This window comes from Protopterus annectens, chromosome 12.part0 (assembly GCF_019279795.1).
Source record: "Protopterus annectens isolate FY-2018-M chromosome 12.part0, PAN1.0, whole genome shotgun sequence".
NCBI classification, from domain to species: Eukaryota; Metazoa; Chordata; order Ceratodontiformes; family Protopteridae; genus Protopterus; species Protopterus annectens.
In genome coordinates, this window is record NC_056746.1 from 4,591,187 (window position 1) to 4,611,508 (window position 20,322).

Here is a 20,322-nt window from a genome sequence, read left to right on the forward strand (position 1 = left end):
CTTGAGGGAATTTAATTCGGAGAAATCTTTGAACTGCTTAAACAGAGATGGGGATGGTTTTCCCAGCCGCATTCTCCAGAGAAGTCCGTCTTTAGCGAGGCTTTTGGTTTTGGTCCATTTACATCTTTGGTAGTTCCATATGGGATGAGTTGATAGACCTGATCTGTACACAGGCATGGAAGGAGCTGGACACAGCTGGGACCCATCCTCAAGTAACCATACAGGATCCTTGTTTCCAAAGACTATCCCCATTGGAGCAAGGGGTGAGCCATGAATTCCATTATTGTGGAGGCAGCTGCCAAGAAGGAACTATCAGAAGAAAGTTCCTCTGTCTATCCACCGAATGAGAAGTCTTGTGCTTTGCAAAAATTTGGGAAGTGAGTCTATGCCTCATTACATTCTCTGTGAGGGCGCTGAATTATTTGGCACATGTTACACGCTTTCACAGAGATTTGACCAAGAAAATCTTCAACTCTCTCCCAGGGACTTTGCCTGTGGATCAGTGAAATTCCATTCATGTCTACCTTCAATCCTTGTCTTAATATGTGTATGTTTTTTATTTCCACCGCAGTAGTGTGTGTGTGTTACAGCAGAAGGCACAGGCATATCCATTAGGAGACATGTTTGGATGAGCTCTGCAACTTCAGAGAACATTAAGACATCCTTTGTGAAATATCCCTTATGACAGATCCACACTTTTGGCTATAGAATGAAGGCTACAATCTCGAAGTGAAAAGGAGGGCAAATTCCTTGTTGCCTTAGGGTTCACATTTTCCACTCCTCAAAGGACCTCTTCCTGGAATCAAAAACGAGATAAGAAAATTTGGTTTCACAAGTCATAAGGTTTTCCACCTGACACTTCACTCTTATAATGGACATCACACTAGGGGGTGGAGGTTGTCTGCAGAATCAAGGCTTCAGAGGTACTTCATCTGAGAAGCCTTTTCAGTGTTTCTGAACAGCTGGCCAACTGCTGCACACTTGGGGCCATGGGGGGCTCTTATCCCTGCATCCAACAACCTTGGACCTCTATCGCTCAAGACAAGTGGATACTGAAGATAATAACCAGAGGCTCTTTCATCCCTTTCCATACACCCCTTTTAGTCCCAAAAAGACTTCCAGATGTTCCATCTTCTCAGATGGAATTAGCCACATCAGAAGTAAAGAAGCGTCTAAACAATCAAGTCATCCAAGTGGTCCCTCCAGATGAAAGAGGATACAGAATTTACTCAAGATTCTTTTTAGTGCCAAATACAGGGACATCAGTCTAATTCTGGATCTAAATCACTTAAACAGTTTTCTTAGAAAAACAAAATTCCAGATGGTCACGGTACAGTCTCTTCTACCTCTGCCAAGAGAAAACGCCTAGATGTGCTCCAGTAGAGCTTTCAGGGTGCATACTACCTATAAAAATAGATGCTCCAGCTTGGAGACAGCATTTTTCAGTTCAGAACTCTGCCCTTTGGTCTCACCACAGCCCCTCCGGGTGTTCACCAAATGTATGGTAGTAGTGGCAGCTCTAGAAGTCCCCAACTCCTACAGTAGCTAAAAGGTTCAGCCTGCAGTGTTGGTCTTCATGCTTGCCATGTCTGCCCTACTCCAGCTAAGTCTTCTGTCATAGCCTCTTTGCTTTTGGCATGCCAGCCTGGTAATGGTACTACACCCAGCCTCTGGTTAATAGCACAGGAGCAGATCTAGCTGCCCCCTCCTGACCAGGATAGGAAAGTTGACATTGTTTGCTCCTTCCCATCTTTGCCTGATCAGGTGCTCCAGCACCCATACTGCTAATTGAGTTTTGGTCATCTTTGTCGTAGTCAAGGCTTTATCTCTACATGCTACGGAGCTGTGCACACTTTATTTTTTTACTACAGATCTTTAACCACTGTTGCTCCAGTCCAGCTTCAATGTTGACTATCCTTCAACATTGACTGGTGCAAGTTTTAATTAGATTGAGGGCTGCCTGAAGACTTCAGCGTGCATTACACTTGATCAAAAGGGCGCATGTTGTATTGTTCCTGATTTATCGCAGCATTTTCATAGTGCAGGATAGTCTTTGCAGTTATTCGTAAGGAGCTCCACTGAATGGTTGACCAGATGTGGCCTACTGCTTGGAGATTTTGTAGTGATGGCTGCTGTTGATTTTCATTTCTTGCAAGCAGAGTGACCAGGTCTGTAGTAAGTCCATTAGTGCTTAGAATTGTTAACTCTGGGAATATTTGGGTACCGTTCTTAACACTTGGAATTTATCAGTCTTTTATTATGTAACCTTTGCAATGAGTGTCCATTGGATGAATGTGTTACCATTACATTCTCCTGAAAGCATTTCGTCTTCTTCCTTTACAGGCCCAGAAATTGTTTTCATGTAATAAAGGTAGTTTTATTATATGCTACATTTCAGAATTTGTAGTTGCTATCTGTTGTGAACTGACGTAGCATATGTACTGTTTACTTTGCATTGTGGGACTTCAGAGATTTTCAAGTCTGAGAATTTTTCAGTTTCCATTCAGCTCCTAATGTTGGAGTGTACGCGCTTATAACTTTAGTTTAATAGTAAGCATTGTTGAAGCTGTCAGGAAAAATCTGAAATATCTGCTAGTTTATAACAATGAATTCCACTCAACAGGTTTATTCTGTTAGTTTTTTTAATGAAAAATGGGAGCATTTAAGCAGTAGATGTGATCACTTCACAGATCTTCACAATTTATCCCCCCAGCATTTCTTTCAAATCATACTGTGGGTCCCCAGTTCTCTCTGCTCTTGTAGGCTTGGGTCATTCTTAGCAACCACTGCCAGCTTTAAAACAAATGAGAATTTGCATAAAACACTGTTAAGAATGAAATTACAGGATGTGCAACTCCTATACTTCTCAGCTGTCCAGATTTTTATCTGTTCATCAGAAAATTTGTGGTTTTGGAAAAATTGAGAACTGAAGTCACTAAACAACCATTTGAGTTTCAGACTTCATGTCCTTCAGAAAATGCATGCTAATATACAGCCTAGCTGCTTTATAAGTTTGTAAGAGTGATATTTAAAATCTGTCCCAATTTTTGGGTGTTTCTTCCCACCCCCCCCTCCCCCCAGTATTTTTGGTTTTGTCCTGTTTTTTTGCAGTGAGAGGTTGAGAAATGGCTCCTCCCCCCAACACACACTGCACACAAGACATTTATGAGAAACATTTTTGTTTCATAGATCAAGGCATGCATATTAATCATACTTGTATTTGAATTCCTTTTTCAGGTATGAAATTCAGTATGCACCACAGCCATCACCTGCTGTTTGCCAGTTTATTACAAGTACTGAAGTAACTCTTCAGCATTATGCAGCAGACATTAACAGTCGCCTGATTAGGCAAGTTGAACGTCTGAAACAAGAGGCTATGAAACAAGAGCCAGCAACTTTGTCAGCATGTGACGAACATTTTCAAGAAATTGAGCGTTGCATTAAGGTTTTCCTTCATGAAAATGGTGAAGAAGGCTCTCTGAGTCTTGCAAGTGTAATTATTTCTGCACTTTGTACCCTTACAAGGTAAGCTACTGTTAAAGTTCATAAATAAATAAAAGAATTTAGTCGAGTCAAGAATAAAACTTCAGGATGTGCAAAGTACTTGTTTATTCCATAAACAGTGCATGGAGAGTGGCTACTAAAATTTTCAGACTATAGGAGTATACTTTATTTATATGCTTTTTCTTATCAATTTCATGCATGCTGAACTTTGACGTAACATTATCTTTTATTTATATATTTTATGTTCTCGTGATCCTCGCCTAGAGCTTCATATGAACACTTGAAAATATGCTTTTTAAAACATATAGACCACCTGTGCTTAAGAATTATTGGCTTGCAACTTTTTAACATTTGGTACCAATACACACTATCTCACACACATCCATGCAAAGACTCATACCCCATCCTGAGAAGTCCAGAGTGTACTGTATTGATTAATCTGGTTTCCACGATGTGTGACACTTCTGTAACATCCCTTAACTCCTTCAGCACTTACTTTGCCTTTAACTGTCAGTACAGAGAGGATACGATTGTAGGCCACTTGAAATATAAAGCTACTACTAACGTGAAACAATGTCTTGCATAGTCATGCTTCTCTTTTTCATTTTGTTTTAACATAACTATATTATATTTTATGTGACATTTGTGAAGAAACTACAAGTTAGTATGCATTTTGTGAAGAATAAACATGAGACTTAAGCTTCCATAACAGTCTGCCTTCTGACACTGAATGTTAACCACAGTTATATTTTAATTCTTCTTAATTTGATAAAATATGCTTCAGCATTGTAATATTGATTATCTTCAATAATTTGTTCATCGTTAGATGATTTTATAAGTGGCATTGTGCATGCATGTAAATTAAGCATTTTATAATCACAGCATGTCTTTCTATTCCCATGTTGCAGTATTCGTACTGTGGGATTTCCAGCCCCCAGGCAACCCGACGTCTGCTCTTATACAAAAGCTTAAGCCTGGATACCATAGGTGAGTGGGATGTCACATGTAGGGCCATAAACCATGGAGTATAAATGTGTCGTCGGCACGCACAAACCTCAGAACTTTTCAGCCGCAAACGATAAATTCCACCTCTCTGCTCCTACGTCTGAAGACTTCAGAAAGATAAGTGCCTCATTGGGTTTGCCTTTTTCACTCTTGCTTAAGCTTTAGCTTGGTTGCTGTAGTTTTTCTATTAGCCGATGTCTGAGAAAAAGAGTAAATGTAGTTGTGGGCGCCAGATTCTGCACAAAGACTCCCACGACCGCTGTGTTTTTTATCTAGGTAGAGAGCACGACCGTAAGGCCTGCTCTAGTTGTCAATCCTTCATACCCAAGACCTTACACAGCCATCTGGCCGTGTTAAATCTGTATTTAGAAAATCAAAGGCTTAAACGCCTCACGCTTGGGATGGATCCCGATTTGGCCACCTAAGCCGAACTACCTAGGAAGAAGACCGAGGTTTGCAAGCCTTCTCCAGATGCTGTTCTGCCGACTGCCATTCTAGGGGCCGAGGGACAACCGATTACTCCGACTGTCCCTCTGGAAGAGGCTTTGTCGGCCACAGAGAGCATATCAGAGGAGTTGATACAGACTTTGGGCATAACCGACGTAGAGGGGGAACCATTGCTTGACTGGCCGACCAAGACTTCACCTACTCCAGCACAGGCCTCTTGTTTCCCTACCTACCCGGACACCCACTCCTACAAAAAGGAAACAAAAAACGAAACACTTGAGCCAGACGCCTCAAGCAGCCACAGATTAGGAATCCTTCACTTCTTCTTTGATGAAGGCCTTTGTGGCACCTAGGCCGGCCTCTGCTTCCTCCCTGCCTTTAATTACTACTCAGCAAGCAGTTTCTCAAGATGACCCTAACCAGTCTTAATCCACCTCTGAGGAATCTGTCTCCTATGTCTCTGATTGCCTCTCCCATAGACTATTACTCCCCTAGACTATTACTCCCCTAACGAGGACTCTATTGAAGGGTACTTCCCCATCTGAGGATATTTCATTTGGGAGACTATTTCAAAAATGAAAGAGTATTTCAAGTGGTATACTTCCTTAGTTTCTGAAACCCAGAAGAGATGCTTTAAACTTCTACAGCTTGACTCTCCCTCACCTTCAGCCATCCCTCCAGTGCTCCCAACCTTTTTGAATGCCTTCAATTCTGTTTCCAAGAACCCAGACTCTCAGCCTCCTGCCCCTTAAAGACTGGATATGTTTTATAAAGTACCTGATGATTACAAGTTCCTAGTACCCCCCCCCCCCAGCCAGCCCAGCAGTTGTTGCAGTATCCCCAGACAGACAGTGTAGGCAATTACCTTCTGCTTCTCTGCTGCCATCAGATAAGGACAGCAAAACTATGGACAGAATAGGAAAAAGGTATACACCTATTCTACCTCAGCTTTTAGGGCTATAAATTCCCAAACACACATGGTGAAGTATGCCCTAGACCTGCTTTTTCAGGCCACTACTTTATTGACTTCAATCCCTGACTGTCCAGCCAGGTCTGACATTACCTCCAAACTGGTCCCTTGCCACACAAGTAGCCAGACAAACTATCCGTTGCAGTTATCATACAGCAGAAGCAGCTGCCAGATCTGCTGCCACTGCATCGGCCTTGCGCAGGTACACCTGACTTAGATTACAGCCTCTGCCAGATGATTTTAAAGCCAAACTTATGGATGCTCCTCTGGACAGCAACCTTCTGTTTGGCAAAAATGCTGCAGAACTTTTCAAAAACTTACAAGAAAAAAGCAAGGAGTTGCAGGGCATTAAGGACTTGCTGCTGTCCCCAGTGCCCAGATACTACAGGAACTACCCAGCCAAAACATCCTTTGTCAGAAGGGCCCCTTCCACCTCTCGCCCTTCTACTGCTAGACCATGTAGGGAACCTTGGAGACAACCTTATCCCAGACGCCCTCAACCTTAAACCCCCCCCCCCAACAAACAGTTCTTTCCAGCCGGGGGGCACCTTCCTCCACATGACTGCTTTGCCCAAGTGCCCCTCTCCGCTCGCCTTACCCTATGCCTTCCCTTCTGGAAAACCATCACTTCAGATCTGTGGGTTCTTTTCATCATCCAAAAAGGATACTTTCTATCCTGGAAAGAAAAACCTACAGCAAAAAAGAAGCCTTTCCCTCCCAAATATCAGCTCGGTCTACTTCCTCCCATCCTGCAGGAACTTCTCTTCCAAGGAACCATAGACCCAGTTCCCTGAGGACAGGATGGACTAGGCTTCTACTCCCGCCTTTTCTTAGTCCCAAAAAATGATGGCCCCTGGAGACCTATCCCGGACCTCTCATACCTAAACCTGTTCCTACAGGTTCCCTCCTTCAGGATGCTCTCCCTTCAAACTCTTTTATGCCTCATCCCATCTCAAGCCTTCATGGTCAATCTAGACCTAAAAGATGCATACTTGCACATCCCAGTCAGACCCTCCCAGAGGAGATTCCTACGCTTCTATGGGCCCTCTTCTCATTTTCAATTTACTGCCTTGCCCTTTGGCTTGTCTACGGCACCTAGAGTTTGTACCAAGTGCTTAGCCCCTGCCCATCGCCCATTGCACAACCATTGGAGTACAAATCTCCCCTGACTTGGACGACATTCTCATTTTGGCAGAGTCAGAGTCCACCCTTCTAACCCATCTCCAATTCACCATGTCCCTACTGCACAAACTGGGTTTCACCCTCCACTTTCAAAAATCATCTCTCTTCCCACAACAGGACAAGGTTTTCCCTGGGTGCAGAATCAGAACATATCTAATGAGATCCTTCCTCCCACCAGACAAAGTACAGTCCTTCTCATCCCATTTTCTAAGCCTGTTGACAGAATCACACCTGACTGCAAGACAGTTTCTGCAAACTATAGGTCTCATGGCTGCCACCATCCCCCATGCTCCCTCTAGCAAGGATGCACATGAGGAAATTCCAGTGGTACTTAAAGAATGTTTGGTCTCGGAGCCAACAGCCTCTAGACAAACTCATCCCCCTTCTGCCCTGCCTAAAAATAGAGCTGAAGTGGTGGATTCAGCAGGTTTCTAGCAACCAGGGAATTCCTCTGCAGCTCCTTCCCACTACTCAGTCCATGCACACAGATGCATCAGACCTAGGGTGGGGAGCAACTCTGCAGGGCTACAGGGTCCAACTGTACTGGTCCCCTGCCCTGCAAAAACAGCACATCAATGTCTGGGAACTGACTGCTGTCCTGCTAGCTCTAAAAGTCTTTCTTCCCATTCTGCAACCAGGGATGTTCATCGTGTTTCACTGTTGCAGTCATTACTCTTGGGTTATCTTGCTGGCAGGCTACCTGCAGTTGGCCAGAATTCCAAAGTCTATTTCCAGCGTCGGTTGCTGTTCAAGAGTGCCGGTCGGCTGACTCCTGAGATTTTAAATCCGAATTTCAGAACCGAAGTCTTCATTAAAGCTAAGTACCCCGTTGGGGAAACTTTTTTCTTGCTCCAAACCGATGTCAGAAAAAGTTAGCAATTGTATTTCTTGTGGGAAGCAAATACCTCATAAGGATTTTCACTCTTACTGTATTCCTTGCCTAGGCCCTGATCACAACGTTGCTAGCTGTCAGTTTTGTGCTAGATTTATCCAACGCAATATTAAGTGTCTGCTCGATTTTGCATTTCATTACTTTGGCCGAAGATTTAATTATATAATGCCATCAGAACAGCCGACCGGAGTTTACAAAAAACGCAAGGACAAGGAAAAGGATAGGCTTCCGAGGTCCAAAACTGACGAGACCTCCGTTAGGCCAGTCACAGGTTCTCAGTGAGGCGCTTTCATAGCCCCTGGCACCCGCTACCTCAGAGCCACAGGCCGCTTCCGACTCCCACGTGGAGCTGACTGGGCCTCTGGATACCCAAGGTATTGGACACTCGGAAACCATTCCCTCAGATGGGTCCAGAGCCGCTGAGCAGGCATCTGCTTCTGAGGGTGTCTTCAGACCTACACAACTATATGTTAAGCCATCTTCAGCTTCAAAGACTAAAGCAGCTCTAAAGACAAAGAAACAAGTACTGCATTCTCCTACTCAGACTTCATGCCTAAAAAACAGATGCTTAAAATGGCCGAAGACCTAATTACTTTGATCAGGGGTTCCCACCCCCCTCCTGATAAGAGGCAGAGTCAAGAGACAGAATATGATTCTTCTGATCAGGTTTCTGTTTCTTCTGATTTCTCTTCTGAACAGGATTATTCCATGCTTCCCTATGAGGACTCTGATGCTGAAGAATCCATTCCTTCAGCCTCTCCTCCTGAGGATTATTCTTTTGGGGAAACCCTGCATACCATGAGGGAGCATTTCCACTGGGAGAGCCTAGATTATTCTGAATCTAAGAAAAGGCTCAGAGACTTTCTGCTACTTCCTCAGCACAGACCCCTTGCTATTCAACCTGTTCTAGACATTGTAGGTGATGTTTTTTCAGAGTCCGGCCTGTCCCCTGACTCTTTACCCCCTGCACCTGCTAAGCCAGGCAGATACTACAGGGTCCCAGATTCACATAAATCCCTATATAAAAACCCAGCTGCTGACCCAGAAACTATATCTCAGGGTCCCAAAGGGGTCAAAGCTTCCACTGCAAGAAACCCTGTCCCCTCTGATAGGGATTCTAGGGCACTGGACAGATGGGGGAAAAAAGTTTACACTTCTGCTACCTTGGCTGTAAGGGCTCTAAATTGTCAGTTTCATATGCTTAAATATCAGCAATATTTAATGTCACTGCTTAAACAGAAATTGTTGACAAATACTGAATGTTCAGAGAACAAGAAAATGAAGGATTTATTGCATGCAGCTGAACAAGTGGGAAAACATACTTTGCAATGTGGTTATGATTCACTGGAGGCCTCTTGCAGGGCCGCTGTTGCAGGTTCTGTCATTAGAAGGCATGCTTGGTTAAAGGAACAGAATCTGCCTGATCATGTTAAAGCAAAATTATTAGATGCCCCATTACAGCATGATACTTTGTTTGGTACTAAAGCGGAAGAGGTGTTGAAAAAAATGGAGGATAAAGCAAAATCCATGCAGACAGTTAAGGATTTCTTACAGGTACAGCCACCCAGATTTAGCAGGAACTAGCCTTCTAAAAATTGGTCCTTTTCAGTGTCAGACAGACCACAAAGAGACAGATACAGGTGTTCCAGAGGCAGATCTCAGCCCCAAGGCTCATACAAGCCTAAACAATGGGGTGCTCCTACCTCCAAAAGCGGAGAAAACAAATCACAACCTTACAGGAAACAGTCCCAATGACTTTCCTCTGCCGGATCCAAGCACTTTTCTTTTGGCAGCACCCTTAGGGGGAAAACTAGCGCTTTTTTAATCAAATTGGCAAATGGTTACCCAAGACAAATGGGTCTTGAACATAGTGTCCCAAGGTTACAGGTTCCATTTTCACACCCTACCAAGGTCAAAAGGTATGCCAGATCTGCCACACAATCAATGGGCAGAGGCACAAAAGCAAATTGCAGCCCTCATGGACATTAGGGCCATTCAAGAAGTACCACAACAAGAGCAGGGGCAAGGATTTTACTCCAGACTTTTCTTAGTGCCCAGAAAGGACAAAACCTGGAGACCAGTACTGGACCTGTCTATACTAAGTTCATTTCTGGAAGTTCCAAAATTCAAGATGTTGACTCTACAGCAGCTACTGCCCATGCTGAGCAAGAAGGCTTGGCTCGTAACTTTGGACCTAAAAGAGGCATACCTGCATGTCCCAATCAGACAATCTTGCAGAAGATACCTCAGATTCATAGCTGGCTCAATGCACTACCAATTCTCTGCACTGCCCTTTGGCTTATCTACTGCACCCAGGGTCTTCACAAAACGCCTGGCACCAGTAATTGTATTTTGCAGACAAAGAGGAATTCAAATGTATCCCTACTTGGACGACTGCCTTATTCAAGCAGAGAACAAAGACATTCTTCTAAAGCATCTGGCTTTTGTAAAAAGATTACTAATTGGCCTAGGGTACACAGTAAACAAAAATAAATCAAAACTAGTGCCTTCTCAAGAGATAGTATTCCTGGGTGCAAGCTTAAATACAACTGCCCAGATGGCTTATCTCACGCCAGACAAGCAAAAATAACTGACTTCTTACTTCAAAAAATTGGCAACAAAGACCCACTTATCTTCAAGGAAAATCCTGCAGGCCTTGGGTTTCATGGCATCCTGCATTCTACTAATTCCATATGCCAGACTGCATATGAGGAAACTACAATGGTATCTAAAAAGTGTTTGGACTCAGCATTGCCACAGCCTGGAGACAGTAATTATACTCATTCCCTGCCTGCAACAGGAGTTTCTATGGTGGGCAGAGGCCTGTCACCACAACAAGCGTCTGCCATTCAGTTTACCCACAGCCAGACAGACACTGACAACGGATGCATCAGATTATGCCTGGGGGGCCCGTATGGCAGATAAATGTATTCAGGGCACATGGCCTGCAAGCCAGATGCATCTCCACATCAATCAAAAAGAGATGCTAGCTGTTCAAAATGCCCTGACAGCTTTCCAGGACAGCTACTGATAAAGACAGACAATACTAGTGTCATGTGGTACATAAGCAGAGAGGTACACATTCCTACCCCCTCTGTAGACAAGCAATGACCTTATGGGACACAGCATTGACCTATCAAGTTCACCTGCAAGCACAATTCCTGCCAGGAAAAACAAATACTCTGGCAGACGAACTAAGCAGAAACCTCATGGATCCCCACGAGTGGAAACTGGATCCACAAGTCTTCAGCATGATAACAAGGAAATGGGGATGCCCAGACATAGATCTATTTGCCTCCCCTCACAACTGGCAATTGCATAGATTTGCACAAGGATTTATCACAAGCAAGCATGGAGAGTGGACGCCCTATCCTTCAGCTGGAAAAATCTAACAGTATATGCCTTTCCTCCACTGCCTCTCCTTCCCAGGGTACTCCTAAAGGTCAGACAAGAGAAGCCAAAAATGATACTGATTGCAGCAGACTGGCCACGCCAGCACTGGTACCCGATCCTAAAGAGCTTGTCTCAAGGTCCAGCATGGATATTGCCTCAAACTTCTCACTTGCTGACCCAACAAAACAATCTGATCCTGCACAGCCAACTCAGAACCTTAAATCTGGCAGCATGGCGGATAATGTAGCCATTCAGAACACTCCTCTTTCAAAAGCTGTTATGGATGTTATCTTGGAGGCCAGGAGGCCCAGTACCAGAAAATCTTATGCAGAAAAATGGAAGAAATTCTGTGCTTCGAACCAGGAACAAGGCATTGACGTGTGTACCAAATATCCCTCAGATTTTACAATACCTAACTGAGGTGCTGAACAAAGGCCTTTCTTTCTCATCAATTAAGATTCATGCCTCTGCCATTTCAGCCCATTACAATACGGAACCACTTATCTTTTCTCATCCTTTAATAAGGCAGTACCTCACAGGGGCCAAAAACATCAGGCCTACAAGGAGAGCACCAATTCCGGCATGGGACCTCAATTATGTCTTGGAAAAACTCACAATGCCTCCTTTTGAGCCAGCCTCAACAGCGGATATAAAATTCTTATCCTGGAAAACAGCTCTGCTCCTAGTAATAACCTCTGCAAGACGAGTCTCTGAGCTACAAGCACTCATGGCTGTGGAACCTTTTATTATGTTTCATCCAGACAGGGTTTCTCTGAGGACAAACCCAACATTTATGCCTAAGGTGGTGTCCATTGTGGCCCTCAACCAAACCATTCACTTGCCTACCTTTTATCCAAACCCACAGAACAAGGACATACACAGGCAGTTCCGCTTCTACTTGGACAGAACTAAAGCTTTCAGAAAGACTGAGCAACTTTTAGTGTCATATGCTGCAGGATCACAAGGAAAGGCTATCTCAAAACAGACTATTTCTAAATGGATAGGCCATTGCATCCGTTTCTGCTATTTTCAACATGGCAAATCCGTGCCTAAGGGCATTAGGCCTCATTCTACTAGAGCAGCAGCCACTTCAGCAGCCTTCTTCAGAGGAGTACCAACCAAAGACATCTTAGAGGCTGCAACTTGGAGTTCAGTGCACACTTTCACAAAGCACTACCACTTACCTCTTTACTCTAAATCCAGAGCAGGCTTTGCCACTGCAGTTCTGCAGGGCCTCATAGCCTCTCCTAATCCTATTTAGCCCAGCCACCCATCCTCAGCTTTGGGATTCAACCCAAGAGTAATGACTGCAACAGTGAAGCACGATGAACATAGTACAGTTGTGTACCTACCATAAATATAGATGTTAGAGTGTATTCACTGTTGCAGTCCAGGTTCCCCACCCACCATCCCCCTTTTCTTTGATGGGACTTATCTGTACTTCTCTAGCCTATACAACCTATGTGGTGTATTTGCTTGTAGATGAAGGAAATGTTATTTTTGTGCATGCATCCTTATTGGCATATTTTTCAGCCTACCAATTTGGGGGCACCTGACATCTGGGGCAAGAAAAACTGAAGAAAATGGCATCTGCTGCATCTTTTATACCCCTGGCACTCTGACGTCAGGGAAGAGGCGACAGCAACCGACGCCGGACCTAGACTTTGGAATTCTGGCCGACTGCGGGTAGCCTGCCAGCAGGATAACCCAGGAGTAATGACTGCAACAGTGAATACACTCGAACATCTACATTTATGGTAGGGACACATCTGTACTATACTCCACATTGTGACAGACAACACTACAGTCATGTGGTACCTAAACAAACATGGAGGGACAAAGGCATACCAGTTATGTCGGATAACCTTGAAAATCTGAGAAATGGCAGCAAAACACGACCTCTTCCTGAAAGCTTCATACATCCCCTCTCAGGGAAACAAGCAAGCGGACTTGCTGTTTGCCTCCCCCCAGAACAGACAACTCAACAAATTTTGCAGCAGGACTCGCTCACCACTAGCCTGGAGAGTGGATGCCTTCAGCTTTACATGGCGGGGAATGTTCCTATACACCTTCCCTCCCTTTCCTCTAAGGCAACAGTGGTTCCCCCTTCTGCTTTCCCTAGCCAAGGGCAATCATCACAAGTTACCCCACAAGGTGGCTGTACTAATGCAGCAACAGGGATCCCTCCTTCACCCACAACTGTCTTTACTGCACTTAACTCTGTGGGTGATCAACTTTTGATCCCTTTTAGACAACACTACTCAGAAGATGTGTTATCAGTCCTGAGGGAGGCCTGGAAACCAAATACTAGAAAAAAACTATTTGTCTGAATGGCAGAGATTCTCTGAATGGTGTTCTCTTAGAGACAAGAACCCATTTCTGGCAGATCCACCCCTTATCCTGAACTACCTGTGAACTCATTGACAGAAGAGTAAGCTAGTCCCTCCTTAAAGTCCATCTTTCTGTCATTTCTGCATGCTTGCCTTTATAGCCACCTCTTCTTTCCAGACTGGACGTAAAACTTTTCCTGAGAGGGGTCTTGCAGATCAGACCACCAAGACAGCCCATCCCTCCTCCCTTGGGACCTCAACTTTGTTCTGAAAAAGCTTATCCTACTCCCTTTTGAGCCTGCCAGCACAGCATCTCTTCAAATGTGCACATGGAAAACCATTCTTTTAGTGGCCATTGCCTCTTCTAGAACAGTGTCTGAATTACAAGCCCTGATGGCTTGCCCTGATTACACCACCTTTCACAATGACAGGGTGACCCTACGCACAAACCCCTCCTTTACGCCCAAAGTTGTAAATGAACTATTCTTAAACAAGTCTATTCACCTACCCACCTTCTTCCCCTCCCCTACTTAACTCTGCATAGAGTATTCTCTATTCCCTGGATGTACATTGACAACTGAGATTCTACTTGGACAAAACTATGTCCTTCAGAAAATCTGACACAGCTGTTCATTTCCTTCCATCCCAAGGCTTTGGGTAAGGCAGTCTCCAAACAAACTATCTCCTCCTGGATCAGGAAAGCCATCCTCTTTTGCTACTCTGATAATCACAATCCATTGCCTCAAGGAGTGCGAGCACATTCTACTAGAGGCATCGCTACCTCAAAGGCCTTCATGAAAGGGCTAGACCACAGCTTCCATCATGGAGGCAGCCATCTGGTCTACAGTCCATACTTTCACTAAGCACTAAAAGCATGACTAGGTCTCTAGAGCCAGGGCAGGATTTGCCAGGGCAGTCCTGCAGTGATTCTTGGAACCCTCTGCCACCTCCCAACATTCCTCCTAGCTGTGGTACTCTCCCACAGTATGAATACTGCAACATGGGAATAGAAGGGCATAGAATAGTTGTGTAAAATCTTACCATAACCATAGATGTCCTTCTCTTCTATGTTACAGTATTCCATCCCACCCTCCAACCTCCTGGTATCCTCAGTCTTCTCCGGTGTATCCCCTCCCTACAGGCCAGTCTCTACAGCCCTGCAGGGACATTTGCTTTTGCTTCTCTTTGGCCTTATTGTCTCTTCTCTGGGCTTCAAGTTCTGAGGTCTGTGCATGCCGACGTCACATTTATACTCCATGGTTTATGGCCTTACATGTGACGTCCAAACCACCTATGGCAGCCAGGCTTAAGCGTTTGTATAGGAGCCGACATTGGGTTGCCCAAGGGCTGGAAATCCCACAGTATGAATACTGCAACATGGAAGAGAAGGACATCTATGGTTCTGGTAAGATTTTACACTACTTTTCTTTTTAGAACAGAAAATATTAAAACAACTAAAACATAACACCCATTTTGTAATGATACCTTGTAATATACTAATTCTCAGGTTACCAAATGCGCTGCCCAACTATTCAAAATGTGTCCACTGTTTAGCTGTATTATCCAGATCCTTGGCTGTTTGCTCCATGAAACTGGCTAATTTTTTTTTGTCATAATAGTCGCTAACATAGGAACAACAACTTATTACGGCACATGACACCCCCCCCCCCCCCAGCAGCTAGCATTATGTAGAGTGCTAGCTGATTTTGTATTTCAAATTTCAGTCATTTTTCGATTTGCCATCATGAGGAGATGTGGTATGGTTTGCTACCTCCTGAAGAATTTGCAAGAATGGTGATTTAAGTATTGTCCTGTGCGCTCCATACCTAGTAGTAAAGACTGAAAATACTTGATGATCTTACTGTTTCACTGTTGCAGTCATCACATTTGGGTTATCCCTCCCAGGGTAGCCCTCAGTCGGCCCGAATACCAGTGGCTTAGTATTTCTGCATCGGTTGCCATAGCTCCAGGACTGATGTCAGGTCATCAGTGGTATAAAGTAAGGCAGCCGACGCCATTACATCAGTCTTTCTTGCTGAGGAACCCGAAGCAGAAGCAGTTTGCATGAGTGCCGGTCAGCCACCACCTGAGTTTTCGTTTCCGAATTGAAGTTAAGTCTTCTAAAGCTAAGTACCCCATTGGGGTTCCTTTTTTCTTGCTCTAACCCATGTCAGAAAAAGTTAACAATTGTCTCAGCTGTGGAAATCAAAATACCACACCGAGACTTTCATTCTTACTGCGTCACTTGCTTAGGCCCAGACCACGACATCCCCTGCTGTCCCTTTTGTACTTTGTTCAGTGCCAGAACTATACGTCCTCGGGCCCTTATTGTAGCTAGATATTTTTGCTCTCAGTCCTCAAATTCCGATGTGGCTTCGGTAGGCCATCCAACAGCAGATCTCCCGAAAAAATGTGTAAGGATAAAGACGGACACAGACCAGACAGGTCCAAACGTAGCGACGACACTTCCGTTAAGCTAGTCGTCAATTTTCCGGTCCTCAGTGAAGCGCTTTGCAGCCCCTGATGCCCGCTTCTGTGGCTTCACAGGCCACTACTGAGGCCCTTTCAGAGTCCGGTATGCCTCAAGTCTCCATCGACCAAGGATCCTGCAGATGTCTCTACGTTGGATGGGTCCAGAGCCGCTGAGCAGGCACCAGCTTCTGGGGAAGTACTTCATACTACCGATTCTCAACACAGACCAACTTCTTTCGTGTCCACCATCCTTTCGAAAACTACCTAGTTTCTAAGGCCCAGGGTACGAACCACACCCAATAAACCGACGACCCAATCTCAGGCATCTGCTTCCTTACCTCAGTCTCAAATGCTTAAAATGGTGGAAGATCTTATAATGTTTATCAGGGGAAGCCAGGCTATACCCCTTCCAAAAGAAAGAGATTTGTCTCCAGTAGTTTTAACTGAACAGGAGTCCGATGACTCTGATGCATCTGAATATGAAGACATGCAACCCTCTCTGCTTATAAGGATTCTGATGCAGAGGAATCCATTCCTTCAGCCTCTCCACCTGATGACTTTTCCTTTGGGGAACCTTACATACTTTAAGGGAGCATTTCCAATGGGAATGTCAGGACTACCCTCAGTCTAAAAAGAGACTCTGGGAATTCTTAGATCTTCCACAGCACAGACCTCTGGCCATTCCTCCTGTCCTGGATGTTGTGGATGATGTTTTTATGAAATCCAGTTTGACTCCTGACACCCTCCCCTCCTGCTCCCAGGAAACCTGATGGGTACTATAGAGTCCCTGACTGTCTCAAATTTCTTATCAAAAATCCTACTGCTGACCACGAGGTTCTCTCTCAAGGACCTAAAGGAATTGAAGCAACTTCTGCTAAGAATCCCATCCCCTCAGACAGGGATTCCAAAGCATAAGACAGATGGGGTAAAAAAGTGTACACCTCTGCTACTCTTGCTGTTAGAGCATTAAACTGTCAGATCCATATGCTGAAATATCAGCAACATACCATGGAACTCCTCAAACAAAATATCATCTTTTCCTGCTTGTGCAGAAAATAGTTACAAGAGTTGATGCATTCTGCAAGTCAAGTAACTAAGCACACCTTACAATGTGGTTTTGATGCCCTAGAAGCATCTTGCAGGGCAGCAGTCACTGGTTCTGTCCTTAGAAGGCATGCTTGGCTTAAGGAACAGCCCTTGCCAGACAATTTCTAATCTAAATTATTGCATGCACCCTTGCACAAAGACAGCTTATTTGGCAGCAAGGCAGAGGAGGTCTTAAAAAAGATGGAAGAAAAAGCTAAATCAATGCAGACAGTTAAGGACTTCTTGCAGGTTCAGCCACCCAGGTTCAATAGGCATCACTCCTCCAAGCACTGGTCCTTTCCTGCCCCCTCCAGGTCAGCTCAGCCCAGACCCCGGGGAAGCAGGCCCCCCAAACAGCCCCAAGGAATGCAGAGATCTAAGCAATGGAGTTCCCTCTCTTCAAAACCATGGAGTGCCAAGCCCTCCCCCTCATGGTAAGAACTCACAATGACTTTCCACTTCCACCCCCTCCCTCTGCCCACCTGCTTTTGCCCCTAGGAGGAAAACTCTCCTTCCACTCAAACACCTGGGTCACCATTCCCAACGACCGCTGGGTCCTCAACATATAGTGTCCCAGGGATACAAATTTTATTTCCGCACTCTTACCAACCACAAAAGGATTCCCAGATCTTCCCCCAAACCAGTGAGCAGAGGCCAAAAAAGCAAGTTCTTTCCCTGCTCTCTATGAGGGCAATAGAGCACATTCCTGCGGGACAGATAGGCCAAGGTTTTGAATCCAGACTTTTCCTGGTACCCAGAAAAGAGGGGCACCTGGTGACCCATCCTCAGTCTATCCATTCTAAACACCTTTCTGGTGATAGCAAAATTCAGAATGTTCATCCTCCAACAGCTTCTACCTATGCTCTACAAGGATGCTTGGTTAGCCATCCTAGACCTAAAAGAGGCCTACCTACACATTCCAATCAGGGAATTATGCAGGAAATATCTACGTTTCTGGGCAGGATCTATGCACTTTCACTTCTCTGCGCTTCTCTTTGGCTTATCCACTGCTCCCAGAGTTTTCACAAAAATGTCTGGCTCCCACCATTGCTTTTTGCAGACAAAGAAATATTCAAATTTACCCATACTTAGATGACTGCCTGATTCAGGCAGTCAGGAAAAGCTGCTAAAGCAGCTGACGTTTGTAAAGGACCTACAGACCTCCCTGGTGTACTCTATCAATGAAAAGAAATCCAAACAAGCCTGGTCACAGCATCCTAGATGGCATTCCTTACACCAGAAAAACACTTAACTGACAGCCTACTTCTCTCAACTAGCCACCAGACCCCAGTTATCCGCAAGGAAAATCCTGCAAGCTCTGGGGTTCATGGCTTCTTGCATTCTACTCATTCCATGTGCCAGACTGCATATGAGGAAACTACAATCGTACCTAAAAAGCCTTTGGTGTCCACACTCCCAAGACCTGGAAACTCTTATACCAATGATACCTTGTTTAAGGAAAGATTTCCTTTGGTGGGCAGCAGCATGCTACCACAATAAGGGACTACCCTTCTCACAACCCCACGCCACCCAGATCCTCACCACAGACGCATCAGACTATGCCTGGGGTGCACACCTGGATGGCAGATACATACAGGGCCAATGGAGCCCACATCAAATACATGTGCACATCAACCAAAAGAGATGTTAGCAGTCTAGCACGCTCTGACAGCTTTCCAGACTCCTACTCTCCCAAAGGGCTCTACTGATCAAAACAGACACCACTGTGATGTGGTACATCAACAAGCAGGGAGGGACTCACTTGTACCCTTTGTGCAGGCTCGCCATGACCCTTTGGCACACTGCCTCAGCCATGCAACTACACCGGTTAGCACGATTCCTGCCAGGCTTTCTAAACTCTCTGGCAGACAACTTAAGCAGAAATCTTCTGGAGCCACACAAGTGGCAGCTAGACTAAAGAATCTTCACCCTTGTAACCCAGAAATGGGGCACCCCGAAGGCTGACTTCTTTGTTTCCCACTCCAACCATCAGCTCAGCAAATTCTGCACCAGGGAACCTCACAACAGGGCCTGGAAAGTGGATGCTCTATCCTTCTAGTGGGTCAACCTCTCTCGGTCTATGCATTTCCACCTCTACTGTTCATTACAAGGTTACTGCTCAAAATAAGGGAGGAAAAACTGAGGACAATCCTGATTGCCCCAGACTGGCCATGCCAGCACTGGTACCCACTGCTGCGCAGCCTGTCACTACTGCCACCATGGCATTTCCCTCTGATCCCAACACTCCTGACCCAGTCTGGGCCTTTTATCAGGAGGGGGATGGGACCCCCTGATCAGGGTGATTAGGTCCTCAGCCATTTTTAGCATTTGTTTCTTAGGCATGGAAGGCTGTCCTGGAGAGAGTTGTCTGTTTCTTTGCTTTTAAGGGGGGCTTAGACTTAACAGAGGGGTTAATGGTTAACTGGGTAGGTCTGAAAACACCCTCTGTAACTGTGGATTGCTCAGCTCCTTCGATTCCCTCTGTAGGTTTAGGATCGGTAAGCTGAAGGCCTAGTGCGTCCGAAGGCCCAGCCAGCTCCACGTGGGAGTCTGATGCGGTCTGTGGTTCTGTGGAAGCGGTCATCAAGGGCTGCGTAGGCGCCTCGCTGAAAACCGGAGAACCGGCGACCAGCCTAGAAGAGGCCTCGTCATCAGTTTTGGGCCTCGGATGCCTGTCCTTGTCCTTGCGCTTTTTATGCATTGCGGTCGTCGGAATTTCCGATGGCATGGTGTAATTCAATTTTCTACCAAAATAATGTCGGGCAAAATCAAACTGACGTTTAATAGTGCACTTGTTAAACCTAGTACAAAACCGACAACCAGTGACGTTGTGGTCAGGGCCTAGGCATGGAATACAATAGGAGTGGAAATCCTTATCAGGTATTTGCTTCCCACAAGAAATACAGTTATTAACTTTTACTGACATCGGTCTGAGGCAAGAAAAGGTCTCCCCAACGGGGTACTTAGCTTTTTTAGAAGACTTCGGTTCTGGATTCGGAATGAAAATTTCAGGAGTCTGCCAACCGGCACTTGCGAACTGC

The 20,322-nt window shown here is 45.1% G+C and overlaps 1 protein-coding gene across 1 annotated transcript in view; it reads left to right on the plus strand.

Annotated features, from left to right (window-relative positions):
• Positions 1 to 20,322, plus strand: part of LOC122817306 (serine/threonine-protein kinase SMG1-like) — a gene marked incomplete in the record, with an annotated part of 2,898,779 nt that overhangs the window by 2,266,593 nt on the left and 611,864 nt on the right. The window contains 1 exon segment of the mRNA XM_044090530.1: positions 3,238 to 3,525. Coding sequence (XP_043946465.1) covers positions 3,238 to 3,525 — 288 coding nt within the window.